Source organism: Charadrius vociferus, unplaced genomic scaffold (genome assembly GCF_000708025.1).
Source record: "Charadrius vociferus isolate BGI_N301 unplaced genomic scaffold, ASM70802v2 scaffold478, whole genome shotgun sequence".
Taxonomy (NCBI): Eukaryota; Metazoa; Chordata; class Aves; order Charadriiformes; family Charadriidae; genus Charadrius; species Charadrius vociferus.
This window is the reverse complement of record NW_009650063.1, coordinates 1,178,327-1,202,156: the sequence shown is the minus strand read 5'-3', so window position 1 is coordinate 1,202,156 and position 23,830 is coordinate 1,178,327. Positions and strand designations below refer to the sequence as shown.

Genomic DNA, 23,830 nt, shown 5'->3' with positions numbered 1-23,830 from the left:
AAAAATGTTATATACGAGCTAAAGGCTAATAAATTAGTCTTCACTTGGAAGGAGTTCTATAATGTCAAGAAAAAAGTGCCCATAGGTGAGAATACTTGAGCTTAATGATATGCATTTAAAAAAACCCCTTGTTTTGTTAACTAATTAAACTTCATAGTATACTAAATGTGGACTTTACGTTACCCTTTTCAGAGTATCGGCATTCTTTTAAGAACATGTAAATTGATGATGACAGGCTGAAAAAGTATTATAAACTACCTCAGAATATCAGTGCCCTGAGATGCAGCACTTAATCCTCTTATTATGGCGCAATAAACCTCATTTTTCTTGGGTCGCGGTTAATGAATGTAATGGCAGTCCGTCTATCATAGGTCATGATAATGATCTTCACACAGACAAGATTACTTCAGTCCTTGCACCTAGGTGTTATTTCCTTTCCAATTACATCTTGTAACTCTCTTTCCTTTCAACTTTTGTCTTGCAAATTTTGTCTTGAGTTTTACTTATCTTCATGTCATGTTAATCTCATCCATTTGCGATACGTGTTTGGAAAGTAAATACTGTTTATGTTGAGAGAGTTCTGAGGGCCCTAAGCAATTGGGTATCACCTTGTGCCCATTGCACAAAAGTCTGTGTCGGGCTCAAAAATCTTGCGCTATTAAAAGACTGGAACAAAAAAGAGTCATAGGAATGTAACACTCTTAAGTAATTGTGATCCTGTTATGTACAAACCTTTTCATGTTTTAAAAATCTACTCAGGAGCAGTTCTCCTGACCTAGTTCAGGTCTTAAGGCTGTGATGTCCAAGCATGATCCAGCAGAGCAGAATTCATAGAATAGTTTGTCCCGTACTGCTACCTGCAGGGCCTCTGTCTCCCTCTTCTTCTTTTGTTTAAGGTCCAGAGTGGGCGACTCAAAGTACTTTCCACATTTTTTTTAGTGTTGCTTTAATTTATGGAGTGTCTGGGATGAGAGAGCGGCTGCAATTTTTTCTCACAGTGTCCGATTTCTGGCAGGTGGTAACGCCTGGACAGAACATCCCCATGGCCAGAGTGGTCTGCGGTCAGAAGTCAGTATTTGATTAAAAGTAAAATTGGTGTGCAGTGCACATGAAAAGCCAGAATAGTACTGGGTTCATATCCTTCCTATAGAGGCAGTTTAAAAAAATCACATCTTGTTGCTAACTGTCGTGTGTATCTTTGGTGAAATTATTGAATGCTTATGCGGAGTTCTAAATGAATTTTATTAGAGACCATCTGGCCGTGTTTATACAAGTTTGTTACGATCCCTATTTTGCTATATGGTATTTCAAATATTTTGTACTACTTGAACTATAAGACTTGTGTTTTGAGTTAATATTATAATGTTAAGGTTGATGTCAAACATTTATTTTTATTTGGTTTCAGATGTTTCATGAAAATCCACAATTGTAATCTAATTTGAGGCAGGGCTTTCTTCACAGCAAGATACGAAGCCTCGTAGTTGGCACAGGCCGATGTGACTAACCAAACTCGCCAAAGGGCTGTTGCTTTTACATGACTGATGCTCCCTTGGAGCCGTAGTGGCCTGGGAACGCTGGTACCCTGAGTGCAGTCCACTGGTGCTGCCAGCAGCCCAGCTGAAGCTGAGATCGTGTGCGTTTAAAAGGCTTATCCTTCTTTCCTAAGAGCCATCTCTTTCTCTCTAGCTGCTACTATTTGCAAACAAAACGCTAATCTTTGAAGTGATGCCGGTAAGCGTGAGCAGGTAGCATTTGGGCAGGTGTGTGGGGTACGGCAGCGCTTTGCGGGCCAGCCGTTAGCCCGCTGAGTGGCGTAGCTGCCATCCTGGCCACGGCAGCGCGGCTTCTCCTGCCCTGAGAAACGGAGGAGGGTGAGGAGCAGAGGGGCAGGGCTGAGCTGGGCTTTCTGGAGAGCTCCTTCTCTGAGCAGCCTCGCTCAGACCAGTGCCGTGTCTGGATTTAAAAATGTATGTCCGCAGTGGGAGAGGATACAGCAGGTAGGCTTGGCTTACTACAGACCCCGTCTCTCTCCCTGCACATCACTGGGGAGTTTACCCCAGTCAGGTTCAGTGGGATGTCCTCTCTTGCATTGTAATGAGGAGGATAGGTCATGTCCATTTAAGATTTCCTTTAGAAAAGGAGCTCCTGGACTGTGAAGCAGCATATAGTGGGTTCAGGTTGAGAGGGAGAACAGGTACTACAGAAGCTACACCTTGTCACTCAACTGAGAAAAGTGTCTGTGGCTGCCGTTCGCATGGAGAACCTCTCCCAGTAAACAGAACTTTGCTCATAGCTTGCTTGTGCTGCTTGCAACCCGTATTTTATATCCTAGTGATCCAGATGTAATTCCACATTGGTAATCTCGCCTGACTTTTGCAATAGTTTTCAGTGTGTTTAGTGGTTTTGCACAGCAGTTTGTAAGCGGCAACAAATTAGCAAACTTGCCTTATTTGTGAATTTGTTCAGGACCTCAAAATTAAGAATTAGTAACCGTCATAGGATTATGTTATAAACTTTGGAGAACTAGGAGGAAGTGGATCCATGCTTACGATTTAAAAAAAAATATCTATCTGCACTCTGCAGAGATTTTGGATCATAAGGGCTTGTTTCGTTGTAATTTCTGCAACCCTAGTTTGCAGAAATAAAGTGTTGCCCTACTTGAAGAATTGACAGGTCAGTTCCATCAATAATAATAAAAATATATTTGTGGGACGGTGATTTCTAAATCAAACCTATGCTCAAAATTCTATTTTCTTAGCCGTAAGAAAAATTTAAATCCATAGTTTTGTAAAATATTTTCTGTGGAGCGTTTTCTACACAAAAAAGCCCATTCATTTTGTAGAAAGTAAAATGTACTATTATTTTCACTTTCATTCCTCACAAAAATGTCGATAAACCAGTTTCTTTTGGTGAGAAACTAATTGAAGAAAAAATACTGAAACACAAAAAAGCATATGTGAATCAGACTGACAGCTTTTTATTTGTATAGAATTTTAAAGGTGAGGTGAAAAAACAGTCTTAGGTGGTAGAACTTAAGCAGCAGTGAGCAAAGGAGGTGTCCCACAAATTGCTTTTGATAATCTTACTCTGAGGATTTTATTCTTTTTAAACTCTGGATATATACTAATCTTATTGTCACTATGGTGACAATAAAACCTTAAATCTCTTGTTCTTCCTATTAAATATATCAGTATATCAGACATGGCATTTATCTGTGGGTTTATCAACGGGAAACTCGATACTCTCTTCTTTTTTTTTTTAAAAAAAGGGCAAAAATATGATGATGCAAAGCTTTACTCAGCCTCAGTTGGAAAAGAGTCCATTTATTATTGTTACCAATTTGTTTCTTGTGAAAAATAGGCGCTCCACTATAGAAATGAAAAACTTTAACTGTCTGTCATTCTGAAAAGGCACTATGTGAACGTCTGAAGGCCCATTAAATGTTACTTATGAAATGTCTATTCTGTGCACTCCTTCTCCACACTGCTGCTTATTTTATTTAAGTATGTGGATTGGTAAGTGCTGCTTACTGCATCTTAAGACGGTTGTGTGCTCTTTTCTGAGTTTTCCCTCTGTGGTCATTAGAGAGGGTGACCTTGACTCAACGTTGTAGGGTCCAGTTCTTCTGGGGACAAACAGGAGTGTAGATTATTTTTATTTTTATTTTTTTTTATAAGCTATTGGTTATTGTTTAATTTTAAACCGTCAAATGTGAAAGATGTTGCAGTGACTTTCTCACTTGAGTGCCTGTACTGAAAAATGTTTGCAATAACTTATATTATGTTCTTGGAGTTAATGAATTCAGAAGGAAGGAATAGGGAAAAACAATCACGAGCCTAAACTTTAAAAGAGAGTAAACAACTTGCTCTCCTTTTTCCCTGCTATCTTTTTTTATCTTCTGTCATACTAGAAATTAATATGAATAGCAAACATATGTAAGGAAGAGAAAAAAGCTACGCCATTAACTTGTTTCTTTGTTTTTAGGTTAACAAAGCCCTTGTCGTTTGCGGATTGTGTTGGGGATGAACTGCCCTGGGGATGGGAAGCCGCATATGATCCTCAGATCGGTGTATACTACATTGATCACATCAACCGTAAGTATTTTCCAGTTTGACTTATTGGTTATGTAAGAAGGCTCATTGTGATTAGACTTTCCTGAGAAGCTTCTAAAGTATGACTGGGAGTAGGGCAAGATGTCTTGTGAGAAAAGTGTAGTTAAAGTAAGAATTTCTGATTTTCAGTAGACAAATTATCCCATTTGTGTGCATGGGTTTATTGGGGATGGCTGCAGATCTATTATAGCTGGCTCAAAATTATTCATACAACTCTTCATCTTTTTCTGTGGAGGAAGTTCATGTAATGTGTAGTAAATAAAGATGGTTTACATGTGTTGGTATCTGTAAAGAGTACAATGTTTGGTGGGTATTAAATATTCAGCAGTGCACACTGACAGAGATAATCTGAAACGAGTTACAAAAACTGGCTTCAGTCTAACTAAAACAAACTATCGTAGATAAGGTAGTATGAAGTGTGGGGGGTATTTGGAACTTGTATATGAGTTCTGGCAAATGTACTGTAGTTCTAAGAATGTCGTAGAATACATTTCAGGCTATAAATAATGTTATATTTTGTAGCAACTGGAAAGGGTGTGGAGAATCAAAATGCTGGGGAAAATTTGCCCTTTGGTATAACGTTATTGGCTTTAAAAGGCTTACAAGAAAATCTGCTGATACAAAATGGCTACATCTGTTTCTACATATATTTTTAATTGCATGGGAATTATGTCTAAACCATACAAAACTGTAGCAAAATTTGAAATACAATGCTTGTTAGACTTATTGAAAAGAATATATTCCTGAAAACGTTTCTATCTTTTTTAATGCGTTTCTTACTCCATCTTAATTCATACCTTTTTCTATTTTCTCAGAAATTGTCTTTAATAACACAACAGAAGAGATTCCATTTGAGATCAATACCTGGATATAGGTGCCTGCATCTATGTTAGCAGTGCTGTGTACTTACTTAGAAAATAGTAAGGTGTCTATGGCCATTTGAGACACTTTAGGTTAGCAGAGACAACTGCACAACGCCAGTAGATATGGCATGGACAGTAAGAGACGAATGATCTTCTGAAAAAAAAGCTGGGAGACAAGGCTTGTTACCCCATGGCATCTCTAATGTATGGGCAAGTGAATCAACCTTGAGATGTCTAAGCATCTTTTGTGGTCAATAGTTATCTAGTTAATAAAGTCAACGTAATGTGAAGTGTGATGTAGCTGACTGGTTGGGGGTCTGTTTTGAAGATGAGCTGAGTTTAAGCTGCTTTGGTTGGTTTGGACTGGAACTCTGATAACTAGCATGGGACATTAGATATCTGCTGTGCTTATTGAACACCTGCAATCCCAAGCACAAATCCAGGCTGGGTGGAGAAAGGATTGAGAGCAGGCCTGAGGAGAAGGACTAGGGGGAGGGTGTTGGTTGATGAGAAGCTCAAAATGAGCTGGTGATGTGTGCTCACAGCCCAGGAAGCCAACCCCATCCCGGGCTGCATCCCCAGCAGCGTGGCCAGCAGGGCGAGGGAGGGGGTTCTGCCCCTCTGCTCCGCTCTGGGGAGACCCCACCTGGAGTACTGCCTCCAGCTCTGGAGCCCCTCAGGTCAGGAAAGACATGGACCTGTTGGAGCGAGTCCAGAGGAGGCCACGAAGATGCTCCGAGGGCTGGAGCACCTCTGCTGTGAGGCCAGGCTGAGAGAGTTGGGGCTGTTCAGCCTGGAGAAGAGAAGGAACTGGGGAGACGTTATAGCCCCTTCCAGTACCTAAAGGGGCTCCAGGAAAGCTGGGGAGGGACTCTTGATCAGGGAGTGCAGCGATAGGATGATGGGTAATGGTTTTAAACTAAAAGAGGGGAGATTTAGATGAGATATTAGGAAGAAATTCTTGACTGTGAGGGTGGTGGGACACTGGCCTAGGTTGCCCAGAGAAGCTGTGGCTGCCCCATCCCTGGAGGTGTTCAAGGCCAGGCTGGATGGTGCTTGGAGCAACCTGGGCTGGTGGGAGGTGTCCCTGCTCAGGGCAGGGGGGTTGGAACTAGGTGATCTTTAAGGTTCTTTACAACTCTAACCATTCTATGATTCTATGAGGTGACACCTAACCTTGAACTGAATCCCACCCAATAACCTCATTTGGGCTTTTATAGCCCTGCTTTATTGGAATAACAATGACAGTCCTCTGATCTTATGTGTGGTGATAAACATTCTTGAACTTTAAAAAATGGGGACATACTTGATTGAATTCAAAAGGTGAAGTGAGTAAAGGATTGGATTCGGAATCTAAATGCTATTATGGGAGGAAACTTGTCTTCAACTTCTGCTTTGGCCAAAACTATAAAACTCAAAGCTGTAAAATTTTAAGCAGGCAATCGGCATTTCTGGGTGTTTTGAAAGTGCTTTCTGATCACTGCTCTGATAATCGTGCTCTTTTATTTCATGCATGCTCAAAACTTTTAATCAATTCTAAAAAATCTCAGTCTTGTAGCTTTGTTACTTTTTACTTTCTTTTTTTTTTCAGAAAGAGGTTAAATATTGTCATTACTTTTAAATGCTGTTTCTGTGCATTGAAGGTGAATTTCTGAATATTATAAGCATATGATGGATGACAAAATGGTGAACTTTGGTCTTTGGTATACTTAAAGTCACTTCCATCCATTGTTCAGTAGCGCATTTGGTTCCTGTTATATTAATATATGTGTCGCTTTGTGGCAATTTCAGTGAAACTTCTTATTTTGTAAAGTAGTATGTTTTAGTTTTGTACTCTCTATTTTGCCAAGTGTTTTGCTGAGAGTACTTTTGTGTTTCTGGGAGGTGAACTGCCTAAGAATCTCATAAGTACGTCATTTGTCTGACGTGCCAAATGTGGAGATTATAACTTGATCTGACTGAGGTACATGTATTGTTTTGATGTTATTGAAATCTCAGGCATGGAAATTAGGGGGAAAAGCCTTTCTAGAAAGCAGCTTTTGTGTCTGCTTACTGCTTTATTAGTAGTACAATAATTCAGATGTGTTGAATAGACTTTTTGGATTTAAACTGTTTAAATTCTTTCAGGACAGTGCCTATGTTAGAAGAAGGAAGACTCCTTTACTGTTTCACCTGTATCAATTATAATTTTGTTAATTTTCTCTTTTACTGGACAAAGAAGCCAAATGATACAGAAAAACTGCACCCACTAGGACCAAATGGATAGATGCCTGAAAAACAGGTTGGATAAAGCGGAATTTCAGGACCCATAAATGGCAGCTTTAGGGATAGTGCCTTGGGAGGAAATCTGCTCCCATGTGTTAGGTAGGGAGAGGTGACTAAAGCCGTTTCATGTTCACTGCCTTCTGGCTGAATTTATTTCGGCAAAATGTTTAAGGGAAGGCCCATTGATTCTCTCCTCTTGCATCCCATAATTAATTATTCTGAACAGCTTCCCTATTACCTGTCCTCTTTTTCATTTTTCTTTCTACTGTGTGCCTCTGTACAAACCTACATGGGATACAACTGTGAAGTTTTAGGTTGTCCACAAGACTGGAGCCGTTGTAGTAAAACTGGCCTATCTTGTTAAATTTCTCAAACCAACCCAGTAAACTGTGAGCAGCAGGCTAGACCTTAGCACAATAGACTGTAAATTCAGAAGCTCTTACTCATGGTTGTTCCCACCTTTTCTGTTAAAAACTCAAGGTTGAAAATGTTAAGGATGGAATTTCCATTAGTGGAGGGTGCGGGACTTGATTCCGTTCCTCTTAAAGGACGGATATTGGCAAAACTCCCACTGATTTCAAGAAAGCAGTACTAGGCTGGACCTTCCAAAGTTCTAGAAATTCTACCAAATCTCTATAATGTAAATTCTTCAAAAATTATTTAAATAATTTTTTTTTTAATAAAAAATTTAAGTATTTTTCTTGTCAGTGTAATTATCTGTCTTAGTCCTTTACCTTCCTTTCTCCCATACAAACCTGAGAAAAGCCTACTTCCCTTAACTGCCGGTGGAAACCCCGGATTTCTCCTCCATAGAGCGGGGTAAGAGTTGGCTGTGAGCAGTCTGCAATTGTAAAACGCTCCCTCAGACTTGAGGAACTTGCGTTTGGTGTCAATATGTTTAAGTATAATTTGATTTTATTATCATCACACATTTTCTATAATTTTATATATTTTTATGAAGTTTTTTTCAAATACAGTTGGTTTTTTTCCTAGCTCTTACTGATTGCCTTAGAGCTTTCTCATGATCCTTTTGGATGATGTAACCCACTTTGAGAAACACTGACTGAGGTCATTACTTTATGAATATATTACCCCAATTAGGAGTTTTAATGCAATGCTTTCAGCTTCAAGGGAGACCAGATTACAGGCCATCTGGCAAGGCAGAACATGCATATGATGTGGGTAGCTAATACTGTAAGAACCTAAATGCTTATCCTTGTGGCTCAGTAGTGCTTTTTGTTAGAGGGATGGCTGAAGGGATATTATTTGGTGGTCCAGGATGGAGGAGTTCCTTTCCTGCATGATCCTTCTTGCTGTGATTTAGGAGAGTCCAAAGATTTTTTAGTTTATGCTGTTCACCCTTATAATCCTTACTGTGTTTGTGTACTCATGTGTTCATCTACATCAGCTATCTAATTTGCTAACATTTACTAATTTTGCTAAATAGCATGGTTAGGAACTCAAGGCAATAACAAAAATAACACAAACCTATTACTCCATTTCTTGTATCGACAGGCAAAGTCATCACTTTCACATTTCTCCAATTCTTCTCCAGCGTTTTCAACATCAGGCATTAAGTGGCTGAGATGCAAACATTTATGCTCTTAGAGCTTGGGTTTGCAAACGCTTTTAAGCTGATATAATCTCTGAAAGAATTGGTCCTGCTCTATTGCTACCTCTGGCCTTTTGTTCTGTCCCTGCAATGTTTTTGCTTATACTGGCATGAACATTTGCATGGCCAGACAGTGAATCAGATCGGGGACCTGATTCGAGTTGAAACTAATCCGGTACGGAAAAAAAAAAGGTTGCTATTTGTTCTCCTTTCCACACCCCTATTTATGCAAGCAGAAGAGGGAAGGTGACCTGGGGATATGAATGAACAGCCAGGTGGTAGAGACAGCTACTTTTCATGGTAGCACTGGTTAAAGGTATTTTGAAATGACACCCTTGAACTTTCATTGGTTCCACGCCCTGTGCAGGCTTGTCAGGAAGCAGTTTTGACTCTGAGGCTGTGATTTCCAGGTGCGCTTCTTGGGTGGTGGTGCCAGCTGAAGCAGCAGTCACGGCTCTGGTTCCTGCCCCCACATTGTGTCAGTGTGAGGATGTGTAGTAAACGCAGACGATGGGGAAGCACTCTGCTTCCTGAGGTGTGTGAGCTGTCATTCCCCACCTCCTCTTCCTTCCCCCAGCTGCTCGGGTTTTCTGATCTGAGTCATTGCATGGGATGTGTGTAGATGAACAGCTGCAAAGGTAATGGGAGCAAGAAAGGGAAACTTCTACTTCTGGCTTGACATGAATAGTCTGAGGGAATCCTGGGATGGAACAAGTTCTACCTTTCCTTCAGCACCCTACGTGTTCCTAAAGAACTTATTCTCTTTACTTCCAGTTCTTGCTTTCAGCCTCAGAAATAACCCAGCAAGTGGTTGTTTTCTTCATTGCATTGATCTAGTTAACCTATAAAACAAGTACTCTACTGTTGGTAATGTTTAGTGGCAAAGGTAATAGGAACTGAATGACAATCATTAAGGATGGGAAGGAATAGCTACTCTTAGCCCAGGAGTATTTAAGTCCGTCATATCATTTTGTTTTTGCTACTCTGTACTTTGCATTCAACATGATGATTTTTCTCCCTGCCCTCCACCCCCAGCACTTTTCTTCAAAAAGGAGTTGAACATCTACCTTCTCTGCTTCTGCAGCTCTTATCTACTTAGTTTTAATTCTCCACTTTGGAAGCATGAATGCACCTTTCCCAGAGACTGCTTTCTACCACTGTTTCATCCATAAAGAAAAAGGAAATTGAGTCAGAGTGATGCTAAAACTTCAGGAAGCATAGAGGGATTTGTGTCTGCTTAGCTTGAGAATAGAATTCATTGGAGGTCCCTGTTTCCCTACTTGGTTTCCTTCCTTCTTAAAATTTGAAAGCTTAACTATTTACCTACACTGTTTGACACTTATTTTATTTATTTACCTACACTGTTTGACACAGTATTTTAACTACAGGTATTCTATTTCTTGTTGTAATCTTAAAGGCTTTCATGCCAGTTTATGCCTGTGCAACTGATTTATTTAACACAGGGATTCTTGTGAATAGACTGACTCTTCTCTGCTCCAGCCTGGTACTCTAGTACATCAACATCTATGAAAATATGCCAGACTGTATTTTCAGACAAGGAAGAAACCTGAAAATCCCACCCTGAGCCTGCAGTTCCCATTAGCTTGAGGGTATGAGTCCAATGGTTTATCATGATCATAAATGTGTACTGTTTGTTCCCACAACCCATCACCATCTTCTAAGCAAGCAGTGACAAGCAAGCACTTGGGAGACAATTGCAAAGACTCTACTGTCAGCAAACACACAGGGTGAAAACCCAAGTGCAGTATATCTTACCTTGAATCTTATTTATAGGTATCTTCTCTGCCCCCTGGCTATAGGAAGGGATTAAAGTAATCTGGTGCATGCTGGCTACTGAAGGAGGGCTTGAGCAGTGAAGCCTCTGCATTAAAAAATATTTTGGCTGCTGGCTTTTATGTAAAGGTCATACTCACATGTTTTTCTTAAGTCGTAGTTCTGATAGCCATAGCAGTAGAACATTACCTGCTTACTGGATAATGTAGAGCAAAATGCTCAGAGTTTCTACTGCATTTGACTCTGAGATATACAAGCATATGCTACCCGATATCTAGAGGAAACTAATGTGCCATAAGGATAATATGTTCAATATTTCTTCATAAAAATCTCTGAATAAATATTTCTTGGAAATCTGCTCATGCTTGTGCAGTATAGCTGGAAAACATTCTCATTTTATCTCATTACTCAAATTCAAGCACAGAATTATTTTATGGAAAAGTAAAGACAGTGTCTGGAAGAGAGGAGGCATTTTTTGTGTGCGAGTTCTATGGCAGGAAACAAACTGTAGAGAGCTCAGTTCAGAGCATACTCTGAATAACCTAATTTTCCTTCATGCCTCTCTTTAGAACCCATATTCCATCTTATTATGTGGTAGAATGTGATTTTCTTTGAGTATCTGGCAATGTTTTAGATCATTTTTAAGACACTATATATGTCATCTTGTTGGGCTGCATGGTCTTGTGGAAACTGCTGTCTCTGTAATGTGCTATTCTTTATTTTTATGTAGCTATTGAACAAATATATCAGTGTGAAATGATGTAATATTTGTTTGTGAATTCTTCCTCAAATTTCTGGGTACTAATTGTGTTTCTTGTTTGAGTTTGAATTTTAAGTATTTTAAAAAGGGTGGGGAAAAGGAATAAGGAAAAAAAAATTGCTTTCTGAAAGCCTCTGGTATGTAAACAGTAAAGTGCATTCCTTAAGCCAGTCTAGTAACACTTGGCTCTTCCGCCTGAAACTCGTGCTGGTGCATTTACGCCTTTGCTGTTCTTTAAGACTTGCATCTCAGTTGCCGGCAATATTTGTTATGCCAGTTGAAGTACAATGAAGTAATATTTGCACTCTTTTTTTTCCTAAGTGTATTTTTGTCTGATTGCAGGCAAAAGTACGGGAGATTTGAAAGCCAGTTTGTTTATCCAGAAACGTGGGATATACTTGTAGAATAAACATACCCATAGCGATTACGTACTGGTGTTGATAAAATTGCTTTCACCACCCACCACTGAGCTAACTCCAGTCATCCTGCGATGGTCGGTATCGGACACCATTTTTCCTCTTCTGATGTTATATGTCAAAGGGTTGTTGTTGATTTTGTTTGTACCATCTTCAGACATTTTTGTGCGAGGTACCGTTGAAACCTTGATCTCTCCCTTTTCTGGGGCCACTTTCTTCAGTCACTGGGGTTCAGGAGGAGCACCAGTGATGAGGAATCCTGAATGTCATCAGCTATTGGATTTGGGGCTTTGAGGCCTGTGTTGCTCTCTTGAAAGTGGGGTTCTGTTTGGTTGGAGATAGTAGTCCCGCAGTTAGTTTGCAAGATAGCACCATTACACCTGACATCTCTGGTTATCTTTTCATCACTCAGTGTTTCAGGTAGAGAAATTGCCACCCTGACAAAGAGTATCTAGCCGAGTTGTGACGTGGTGGAGCCCAGAGCAGAGCCGGCTGTGTGCAGCACACTTTGCAGCAGTCGGAACCACCCACTTTTCAGGGCTCAGCCGTTTTGCCACCAACATAATACAATATCTCATCTTGTAGCCCTGGTTTCTAGGTCTGGGAACTTTGCTGTCAGTTAGTATATAAGAGAGGAGGTGCATGGCATTGATGAGTAGATCCATACTTAAGATTCTGATGGATGCGTAGATCCGTAAGTAGGCTTGCTGCTGCCAAAAAAAAAAAGGATGTCCAGTTCCTTCCCCAGCTGCGTGGTTATTCCTCCTGTATACTGACTCATTGGACCTTTGGTAACATGACACAACTCACCTAACCTGCCAGAAGGTGATGTGTTTGCTTTCATGTTATCTTTTGAGCCAATGAGCGTTTGGGTGGGTTTAATACATCGAACAGGCTTTTGGCTGGGTTGAGGGAGCACCTGAGACTCTGCAAAAGAGAACGTGTGAATATGTAACGTTGGGGAGTGTGGGTTGAGGTGACATGGTGAAAACCATCACTGCCAAAAAGGAGGGCTCTTACAGCAACTCCAGCTGTGGCACGCAGCTTCCCCCTGCTCTCCTCCCTACAGATCTTTGGTCTCTGGTCCTCATTTCTGGCGAGGTCAAGTAGTTTCCCTCGGAATAGGCTCTCTTCTGAGATGGTGATTCTGCTACATTTACAAACTGGAACAATGTGGGCATGTGTCTAAACATATGAGAGCTCTCTTCAGGATGAAAAGTATAATGCCACAATTTTGTCTCGTCTTGCTGTGTATGTGTCCTTCTCAAATAGCCATCTAGCATTGCCAGCATTTTTTTTAGTGGGACCTCTTGAGAGTACGTGTTCTCTGTGTTGCCTAAACGCAACATGTCTGTCTGAAGGCAGCTTACACGCGGGTCATTCTAGAGCCAATCGATGCTATTATTTTGTTTGGCAGGGGGAGATGTTGGAAGACTATTGCTTCCACGTATTGTTAATCCTGTAGTAAAATGTCCAATTCTCTCATGTCTAGCAGTAGGGCGTCAGGGAGCCGTTCCCTTCCCTGTGGGACTTTCAGTGGGATTTTAATTTCTTGTATTTTAGGGAAATATGATCTACTGCTGATAAGGTAATAGTTTCCTTCTGTTCAAGTAGACTGTAAAAATTTGGCAGAGCTGCTTGATAGCAGACAGGAACATAACATATGAAAATATCTTATTTTAAAAAAAAGGCATGCCTGACTACTGCCTGTATCTTCTGTATAATATATGTCTTATGTATAATTACACAAAGCATGCATAACATTGCTGCCCTTGAAGCAAGTGCTTGCCAAAGGAATAAACAAAACTCTCAAGCCAGAAAGTCAGTTCTGGCATTTTGGGTTTGAATTATTGTGTGGGCCGGATTCTTTGCTGAGTTTAAGTCCATCAAACCTGGCTGGCGGTGAGCCAGGAAGAGCGCATTTCATGAATAGCAGCATGATTAAAGCCGGCGCAGCTTCCTCTTCTACGTTACAGGGCTGGGATCGTTGCAGTGCACAGGAACGTCCTCGGGTGGAGCGTGCCATCCTGCCCCTTGTGCGGTTCCGCTGGGCGAGACAACAAGTGTTTTCTGTCTCGCAGAATTTCCCCCCGGTATGGGTAGGCACTCAGATCTCGAAAAATAGGAGGAAATAAATTGCTTGTTTATAAATTTTTATAAATTTATTAACTATGCACTTGCAGTAATTTGTTTGAAGTTAAAGTAATTGGTTTTAAATCAAGATCTCTTAGTAGAATTGAGTAATTTTGATTTGCAAGTGTCCTTGCCAAATGACGCTAAAACCAAGTCAAATGAGGAATGTGTAACCCAAATATTAGGCGCACCACCAACCTTCTCATTCCGTTACTATGGACCATTACTTTGCATTGTGATTGAACAGAGGAAGTTGATATATAAAGATTTTGTTAAATCGAAGCAGTGCTCTTGATAGAGCCAGATGTAAAACTCTTAGTTGTTTAAAGAACCATTTTAAGGAGATTCCTTTAGTTCATATCTAAGTTTATACCATGGAAAACGGTGGCCTGTATTATCTTCTTCATTTTCTCTACAAGAATCATAGAATGGTTGAGGTTGGAAGGGACCTTAAAGGTCACCTAGTTCCAACGCCCCTGCCCTGAGCAGGGACACCTCCCACCAGCCCAGGTTGCTCCAAGCCCCATCCAACCTGGCCTTGAACACCTCCAGGGATGGGGCAGCCACAGCTTCTCTGGGCAACCTGGGCCAGTGCCTCACCACCCACATGCTAAAAAAATTCTTCCTAATAGTTAATCTAAATCTCCCCTCATTTAGTTTAAAACCGTTACCCCTCATCCTATGGCTCCACTCCCTGATCAAGAGTCCCTCCCCAGCTTTCCTGCAGCCCCTTTAGGGAATGGCTATAAGGTCTCCCCGGAGCCTTCTCTTCTCCAGGCTGAACAACCCCAACTCTCTCAGCCTGTCCCCATAGCAGAGGTGTTCCAGCCCTCTGATCATCTTCGTAGCCCTCTAGAAAGAGCTGAACTCTTGAATTTAACTATCTGGCGATACAGAAAGTATTGGAGAGTTCGTGCCCAGGGGATGGTTTGTTTGTTGCCCGCTGCTGCTGACTGAAGTCCATTTAGCATTTTCTAGAATGGATACAACCCTACAGCTCTGTCATAACCAGTGCTTACTCCTCACCTGACCAGCAGAAATAACATCTCCCCATCTGTCTAGCTAGCACTCTCTTTGTTGCATGATTCGTATCTGCTGCAGACAAGGTTGTAAGGCATCCTTTTGCAGTCACCAGTGGAAACATTTATCTGCCTTAAAAAAGGAATGAGATCTCCCACGTTTGTTTTACATCAGCTGTTGAATAATAAGGGTAGGAAAATGTTTAGATATTCTTTGTGATTTAAATCTCACTCTTTGGTTTAAGCATGGAGGGCTTCACATCTAATTTTGAAATGTTCAGCAAGCTGTTCCCTCAATGACATGCATGTAACTGTCCCAATAATATTGTTGTGTATGGAAGTTTGACCTTAACAGCAGGTGCTTAAAACATTGTTGTCCAAGGAAAAAAAATCCTTATCTTTGTGAGGCTTTACTCTGAGAAGTATAAATATTTGTGTTTGAAAGAATTCTGCTTTAAAAAAAAAATAAAAATTATTGGCTCTTGGAAGGTACATGTGCTCAAATGAACATACTTTTCAAAATGCAGCGCTACAGTACCAGAAATATTTTCCATAGTTCTGTCTTTGTTTTTTGGGGTTTTTTTTGTTTTTTTTTTTTAACTGAAAATTATAGATGGATAAGCATATGGTGCTGCTACACAGGCACACGTTTATATATGTATAACCAACTTACCAAACAAGTGGTATGCTTTTTGGGGTTTTCCACTTCATAATATTTAAGACATAGAGTGAAAAATAGCCCAGAGCCTTCTCTGCTTGGTAAAAGTCGAGTAACAATTCTGGGAGAGTCATTCCAGTACTGCTTTGCTTTTTTCAGGATTATATATTTTCCCACCTGAGTATTTGTTCCAGAATAAAATACATGCAGATAGAATTGGCTGAGAATAATTTGAGCAGTCGATGTACCTACACAGGCAAATACCCAAATCTCAGTATGGCGAAGTTGCAGTGTACAGTTTTTAAAATGCAGGGTCACCTTTAATTCGTTCATGGCTATCAGTATAAAAGGTGTTAGCTCATATAATCATAGCATTGTTTTGCACGTGCAGCTTGGAGGGGCAAAAAGAAAATGTTTGATTGTGTTTGTCAGCAATACGACGTAATCTGCTGTTGATCAGCTTTGTCCTTCTCTTGCAGTCACAAGGACAGGGCATCTGTAGGCCACATTTTAGGACTCTGCAGGCTACATTTGGTCTTCGGGCTGCATGTTGAGCAATCCTCACTTAAAACCTACAAAGCAATTACCTACAACACGCTCAAAGATGAGACCTTCCAATCTTGTAAGATTATTCGGTGGCTGCTGGTTGCACTCTTAAAACACAATCACATCATTACATTCTTCTGAAAAACCAACATAACTGCATTTATCCTATTTGATCATTGACCCATGAGAATCCTGCTTCATGCTCTTCATCCTGCTTCACAAAAAAGGACAGCTCTGGAAACCAGCACTTCTTATCTTGTGTAAATAACTGTGAATGTGGAGGTGTGTTAAAGCACAACAGCAATAAGTGGCCACAGATAGGGACATGTGTTGACCGTTTAGGATAGAAAAGCTATCGATTTGCTTCTTTGTGTGCCTGACGCCTTTGTGGAGGAGAGCAAGTGGCAATAAACGGGGATATATATGTGTGTAGTGATAGTTAGGTTTTTTGGAGAGACTGTTCCTGTTGGGGTTATTGGAAAACCAACTGTGTATAAAGCTTCTTTGCTTTAATCTTTTATGCACCGTACTTGGGTTTGTGGGATTTATACTCTCTATGCATCCATTGTGTACATCTAAGAAATACCTTTCCCAAGAAGAAATACAAAAGCTTGTCATGTTTGTAAATGGTAGAGGGGGTCACCAGGAGGGGAGGCGTGTGTATGTGTATTTATTTGTGTGTTTTTAAAAGCATCAGTAGTTCCATAGGCATTGTCAGTTCAGGATTCTACAGGATTAGTTTTATGGGATGCTTCTTTTTGTTTGCATGGGTTTTGGTATATGTGATATTAACATCAAAGAAGGTTTTTGAAAAGTTGGTAGTTAGTCAGTATGGGAAATTATTGTTAACCAGAACCTATCCTTATCAACTTTTGCTGTTACAAAATCTGTTTTCATATACGGAGTTGAAAGAGAGCCTTCTCCCCAAGAGTGCACATCAGGTACAGTTTACAGCAATCAGATTGATTCTGCTGCAGTTCTTCCCCCCCCTCCACGGCTTCAGCCACATGTTCCCATTTCCTCCCCTGTGTACTCCCAGTAAAGCAATTCAGAGAACTAAAGTGGCAGAAATCTAACTCAGAGAATAAACTTCCCTCCTTTTTGCAGAAGAATTCTGAAGTAAATAATTTGCACTTAAATACCTTGGTACTGAAGGTTACTTTTTATCTCTGTAGATTTATGTAGATTTATAGTATCTAACTTGCAAAGAAAGTGCAGTGTGGTGCATGTATGCATTTAGATTTCAAACTTTCCATGGCTGTGTCTTAGGAGAAGGTTTTTGTACTTAGTACAGCTTTAAATGAAGAATATTCATTGTACAGCTTCAACAAGTGCTGAACTAAGTCAGGAAATGTTAATTATAAGATCGAACATTCAGCCTTAATCCTTCCGATTTGCATGTTTACATTTTAAAAAAATGTATCTTAAGACCTACAATTAGATTGATACATACTTTCTTAATACATTATGTCTAATCCTCTGGTCTACACATTCTGTGCTAGTCTGTCTTCTGTGTGGCTGCTGGAGGTAGAATGGTTGACCTGAAGCTCGTCATGAATTAAGGGCCCATTCCAGCCTGCTTGTTTATATTACCTGGCTTCTCAGTGGAGAGAAGTAGACACCTAAAAAAGGCATTTTGGTCCCATGTATCTCGGGCGCCTGTCTTTGATGGAGTGTCGTGCCCTCTGAGGGTGGCCCTCTCTATGGGCCGTAAAAGAAAGTTGTGTCTTGGATCAGGTGCCTAGTGGGGATAGGGACAGAGTCAGGCGAGATGATCTGGAGAGTTAATGATCTGTTAGTTCAGTTACAGGGGAAAAGATAAAACTGTTTTCATAGAGGGAAAGGAGAGAGATAACCACTATAAAACATGAATAACATATGCCTGTAAAAATTAATGAAGTGGGGAGGAGGGGGGTTGAAAAAAAATGTTATAGCTAAGATTACTTTTCATTTTTGTTTAGATATGCATTCAATTTTAAGGTGTCATTGAAAGACTTTATTGATCCAATTATTTCCAAATAATCTGATGCAAAAAATAAGTTTTTCTTGAGCTCTAGGGTGTTGATAATTCAAGGCTGAAGATGTGGGAATGATCTACATAAACATTTACCTATTGTACCCTAATTCCTAATTTTGCAATTGATCCCTTAAATACTGTTTCTTACACACACTATTGTGGCAAAGAAAAACTTAAATAAAATTGAGCATCTGCTTATTAACCAAAGGCAAGCTATGGTTTAGATTTCTATAACTGCGGATTACAGGCAAAGAAACAATTTAGTTGTCAACAGATTTCAGCAGAGGTCTCTCTAAATGCTTTCTTTTTCTCCTACAAAGAAACAACACAAATAGAAGATCCCAGGAAACAATGGAGGCAAGAACAAGAGAGAATGTTAAAAGATTATCTCATGATAGCCCAGGATGCTCTCAGTACTCAGAAAGAACTGTACCAGGTGAAAGAACAGAGGCTAGCACTTGCACTGGATGAGTACGTTCGGTTGAATGATGCCTACAAAGAAAAATCAAGCTCTCGTACAAGCTGTAAGTACAGTAGAGAATGCAATGTAACCTCTTTGATCTGTGCTTTGCAGGGGATCCTGTTTCTCTTTAGGATGAGTTTTCAAGGTTTGCTATGAACACCTTGTACTCTGGCTTTTTTAGAGATAGCATCCCTACTTTTTTTTTTTATATTTAATATAAAGATATTCTGCTGGAGAGAACCCTCTTCTCTCTGATATAATTGAACTCCTTTGAGCTGTGGTTTAGAGCAGCTGGCTCTAAAATCTATTTTGTCATGCAGTTTGTCAGAACAAAACTCTGCCAAATCTAGGTTCAAAGTAAATAGGATCTCTTGCACTTCGTGGCTCTGTACTGAAATGACCCTACTGTGTTGACAGGTGTCTGCAACAGACCAAGAAGGGAATTTGTTGCTGCATTATAAGACTAGCATACCGTAATTCTGTAGCATGTGTGCTGTGATCAGGGGTGAAGTAGAGATGCATGTTACATTGTTGGGCAAGGAATTGGCATTCAGTAAAGTGCTGTCAGAGGCTCGCATTGGCCAAACATGTCTCTTAGAGGTTGGTAGTGTGATAAAAGTAACATGTACAGCTGTGGAAGAACTGAGTTGCGGACTGCTGAGGCTTTTCTGAATACATCTTCTTCTGCTTTCCAGAAATGTCCTTAGAAATTAGAGCTTCTGGGAAGAGGTGAACGCAGGATGGCTCAGCTAGAAGAATGGGAACAGAAAGCAAGGAATAGAAAGCCAGGGAGAATGAGGTGCTACTTTATGTCCTGGGATAAGCAAAGGAAGAGAGATACCAAATAGTGGTAGGGGAAAAAAGGGGCAAATTTTTATTATTCATTAATTATTGCCACCCTGCAATGCTGACCAGTGTATAAAAAGATATTTTTTTTAAAGTATTGTGTGTTTTTCTGCATTTTGTAATTTTAGATCAATGTAGATTCATAGAGGAAGGGACTAATTAATGATTTAAAAGTACTTGTCCTTTTTTGTCTTTTTTAAAAAGTGTTCTCGGGCTCCTCATCAAGCACAAAGTATGACCCTGACATTCTGAAGGCTGAAATCTCCACTACAAGATTAAGGGTGAGAGTGCTTAACTTGTATTAATTTGTATTCTGTGTGCAAATTTTATGACTACAGAATAAGCAAAGCTTGAGCTAGCAGACCTATCTTGTACCCTGGTACTGAAACCTCCTAATATTCTCAGTAAATGCCATTCAGAGTTTTTAAATTAATTTTTAAAGCTGTCTCTATTACTTTCAGATAACACATTTTGGGGAAACTTTGACAGATATTCTAATTAGATGTGGGTTTAAATAAATCCAGTAACTATTTTCACTTGTATGGTTTTGTTTTTAAAAGGAAGAGTAAAAATCTTGAGGTGAAAATAGAAAAGTAGTAGGCCAAGGTGAGCTGCAGCTAGATGACTGTTTTAACACGATCTTTCTTCTGTGAGAAATGCACCATTAGCTACATGAACTGCCTCACAAATTTCTGTTGGTTTATGAAACACTTTTCAATAATGGTGTGAGACTTCGCTCTGTTTTGTCAAAATGGAACAGTTCAGATCAAGAACGAAAGTTTGTGTTCACATTTTGAAATTGCTAATGAGCAAAAACCCATTATTTGGTCAACTGTGTTCAGTATGGTCACTAACAGACTCCATGTAAAGAACTTGCATTCACAGGTTAGTCTCTAGTGAATTTATCTTCAATAAGGAGGAAATGGTGTGGAAGACGTTTAAAATCTATATAGGGAGTTCATTTATTTAAGCTGTGGCATGTAATGCTCGATGGATGGCCTAGGCTTTTTGTAGTTAGTAATGAAAAAAATTAGCTCAAACCATGCAGGTGAAAAAGACAGCAACCTCTCAGCGTAGTCCTTCCGTGAGGGCTGGAATACAGACCCTGCGGGAGCAGAGCAGCACCAGCGACAGCAGTTACTCAGCTCTTCCATTGCCCCCTCCTGGTTTCTGCACAGAGCAGCACTCATAGAAGCCTCCGAGAGTAACATCCTCCTTCACCTGGAGTAAGAGTTACGATTAGGAGTCTAAGCAATTAATGTTTAAAAGGAACTGTGGAATAGCTCATTAAAATTTTAAAAGCCAGTATAAATCAGGGATGGAATACACTGTAAAACTGGTGTCCGGATGTTGCCCTCCTGACTGCTTGTACACCTGTTTACCTGTACCCATCTCAGTTTATAGTCCGTTATCCTTTAAGGAGAAGGGAAGGTGGTTAGTGAGAGAACTTATTTCAACACTGGAGGAGGTGGGAGGAAAAATTTTCCAAGTTTAGTAGGGAGAATCAACAGCAGTAAGGACCCTGTCAAGAACAAGGATGAAAAGACAAGGCGAGAGCTTCTTTCTAAAATGAGTGGAGCAGTAACACATGTTCCCTTTGGCAAGGGGATGGCTAGTATATTTGGGAAATTAACAGTGTTGTTGAAGAACAAAACACATGAGCAAATTTAAATATAGTCACCTACAAGTCAAAGAGGGGAAAATTCAGACGTGGTCCTGTGCTCAGTTTTCCCTTACTTAGCTCTGATCACCTCCCAGCTCAAGATGCAGAAACACTGATTCGCCTCTTTGCTGCAAATCTACAATTTGTCTGCTGACTGAGGAGTGAGGCAGATATGTTAATCACAGTAATTCATTTTTTGGAGGTGCTTTCCTCTCTTCGTTGTTTCTTGGAGTCAAGGAGCCTAATGTCCTGCTGGTTCCCAACACCTGACTTACTGGCATTGCAAAGTCCAAGTTGCATACGTGCCTAAAATAGGTGACCTGAATCTTGTCTGCAGAGTTTAGAAGGGTGCAGTCCAAGAATATCTGTATCAGCACAGAGTGTGTTGTCATCCAAAGGCACTGGATATGAAAATCATTGAGATAAGAAAAAGTGGAGCCCTGCAATGCTAGGGCTGGAAAGTGTTTTTCATGGAAGGTGGCAAGAGGTATGACTGTTACCATAGTTTACCCTTATTTGAATGTTTGAGGATGCTTGCTAATATGCCACCTTTTGGCATTTTACAGTATGTGCATGCGTAGACTTAATGGGAAGCAAAGTTAGTCATTAGTAAGCTGCTAGCCAGCTAGTTAGAATTTGCACATTGTTTAGTGAACTGTTAAGTCAGATGTACTAAACCTGTTTCTGTCACGCTGGCTGAGGCTTACTGGTATCATCAGGTTAATGGTGGCTGGAGGCGGGAAACGCAGCATTCGAGGAAGTTCTGAATGGGCCTTTGGCCTTTTCCTTGTTAGCTGTGCTTAATAGGTGCACGTGGAGCTTTTTGGATACATGAATTGCCTATTGCGCAATAGGTCATGGAGAAAATATGACAGAAATCAGACAGCTGTTAAATGAAGTAAGCAGGAGAAGAAAGACATTTCTCACAGGATTCAAACCGAAGGATCTGATCCTGCAGTGGACTTTGAGTGGGGCTGTTTGTGGTCTTAATTAGTAATCAGTAAGATAATTTGAACAATACAAAGTATACATGATCACAGTATGTTTTATGCATATGCAGCGAGTAGGGAATGCACCTTTATAAAATAACAAGGAGGGGTTTGTCGTCGTTCCATTAGTACTGGAGTGCTGGAATGGAAGGGGGTTAGCGCAGGAGCCTGCTTGAAGGTGCAGTGAGGAGGAGGAAGCGGGAGGCCTTCGGGTGACTTCACACGATGTGCAGAAGCAGTAGGAAGGGGGTGAAGGATAAAACAAGTGAAGAGTTGTGAAAAAGCGGAATTATATGGAAGTTTTCAAGGAGAAGACAAGGAGCACAAGAATAGTTTAATGCTAGTGTGATGCAGTAAACACAGAGTCTGTATTATGATGTAGGTCACGTCCTTCTAGGATAATGTGCATAACTCGCATTTCTTGATAATGAAATGACGATGAATTACAGCAGAGGACACTCAGAAGATCATCTTGAGGAAAAATGTAAGGGTTTCTGAGAGATCCAATCCTCTAAGTTGAAATCAAGAGTGCCTTCTGCTATTACTTTAAATTCACATTTCTGATTAAAAAAAAAAAAAAGTTTAAGCCACTCTGTGTTTCTCAGAAAAGTTGGCATTCCTTTCGTATTTTACGCATTACTTTATCTAGAACACAGAGGTGATATCTGTTCATTTTCTATAACCTTGATCAGAATACTTAAGAGCTTTTTCTTGGGGTTTTTGTGCTAGTCAGGGAAGAAATAGTTAAGGAGCGCTGCATGTGTACTTAGAGACACAGCCCATTTATCATGCTAACTATTCAGTATGGTCACAATAAAACCAGTTTTCTGTCAGTTAAAGCAACTAGTGATGATAGTTCCCAAAAGCCTGAACCTAACCCCTCATCTAGAGAACAGATTTTGCTTTGGAGAAAGTTGACATTGAAAGCATTTTATTTCTGTCACAGAAAATTCATTAGCCAGAAGTTACAAACTTGAATGCCTAAATATCATTCACAAACCCATACGAAGACCCCGCAAATCACTGGTTACTTTAGACAAAGCGTTTTAAGTCCCTTGGAAAGCTGCAGCAGCTGCCAGTGCTCAGTACTTTTAGTCACCTGGCATGTTGGGAATATCACTTTTTTTTTGTTTTTTAATTTGAAGAATAGCACCAAGTAGGAAGACTAAGGGGATTTGTATAAAAAGTCTTGGAAACATACTTTGAAATTAATTTCAGTTAAAGTGGTCAACGTTCTTCATTTTAATATAATCCATTTTTCAAAAGAGTTGAATATCTGAGGACCTATATGAAAGCAAGCAAGAATTTCACAGTGATAGGTGAGAGCAGAGAATTTCCAGCAGGCTTTTTCCTTTTTTCACTTTACTGATTGGAAAGTTAAAAAGCATACCAATATCTGGTAGTATGTAGAGTGCAAATGAGCCAGGTATAGATGTATAAATACCAAAATTTGGGACTTTACATTGCCAGGAGGCATTTCTGTCTCTGTGTATGCTGAGGATTAATTTTAATTTGTGTTAAAATACACTCTTTTGTAGGTGGTCCAGAAACTTTATTTCAGTATGTTTGGGAAGTATGACATAAAAAATTAAATGGAGGAATTTTTTTAATTTAATCTTGATTCATAAATATTTTGTAGCGTACTCATATCTGCTAATATCTGAAATAGCAATA

The 23,830-nt window shown here is 40.0% G+C and overlaps 1 protein-coding gene across 1 annotated transcript in view; it reads left to right on the top strand.

Moving 5' to 3' along the window:
* The first annotated feature begins 3,991 nt into the window (after positions 1-3,991).
* WWC2 (WW and C2 domain containing 2) overlaps positions 3,992-23,830 on the top strand; it is a 69,103-nt gene continuing 49,264 nt past the window's right edge. Inside the window, exons 1-3 of the mRNA XM_009891786.1 lie at positions 3,992-4,094; positions 18,516-18,719; positions 19,709-19,785. Coding sequence (XP_009890088.1) covers positions 18,569-18,719; positions 19,709-19,785 — 228 coding nt within the window. The 5' untranslated portion in view covers positions 3,992-4,094; positions 18,516-18,568. The remainder of the gene's footprint in view (positions 4,095-18,515; positions 18,720-19,708; positions 19,786-23,830) is intronic.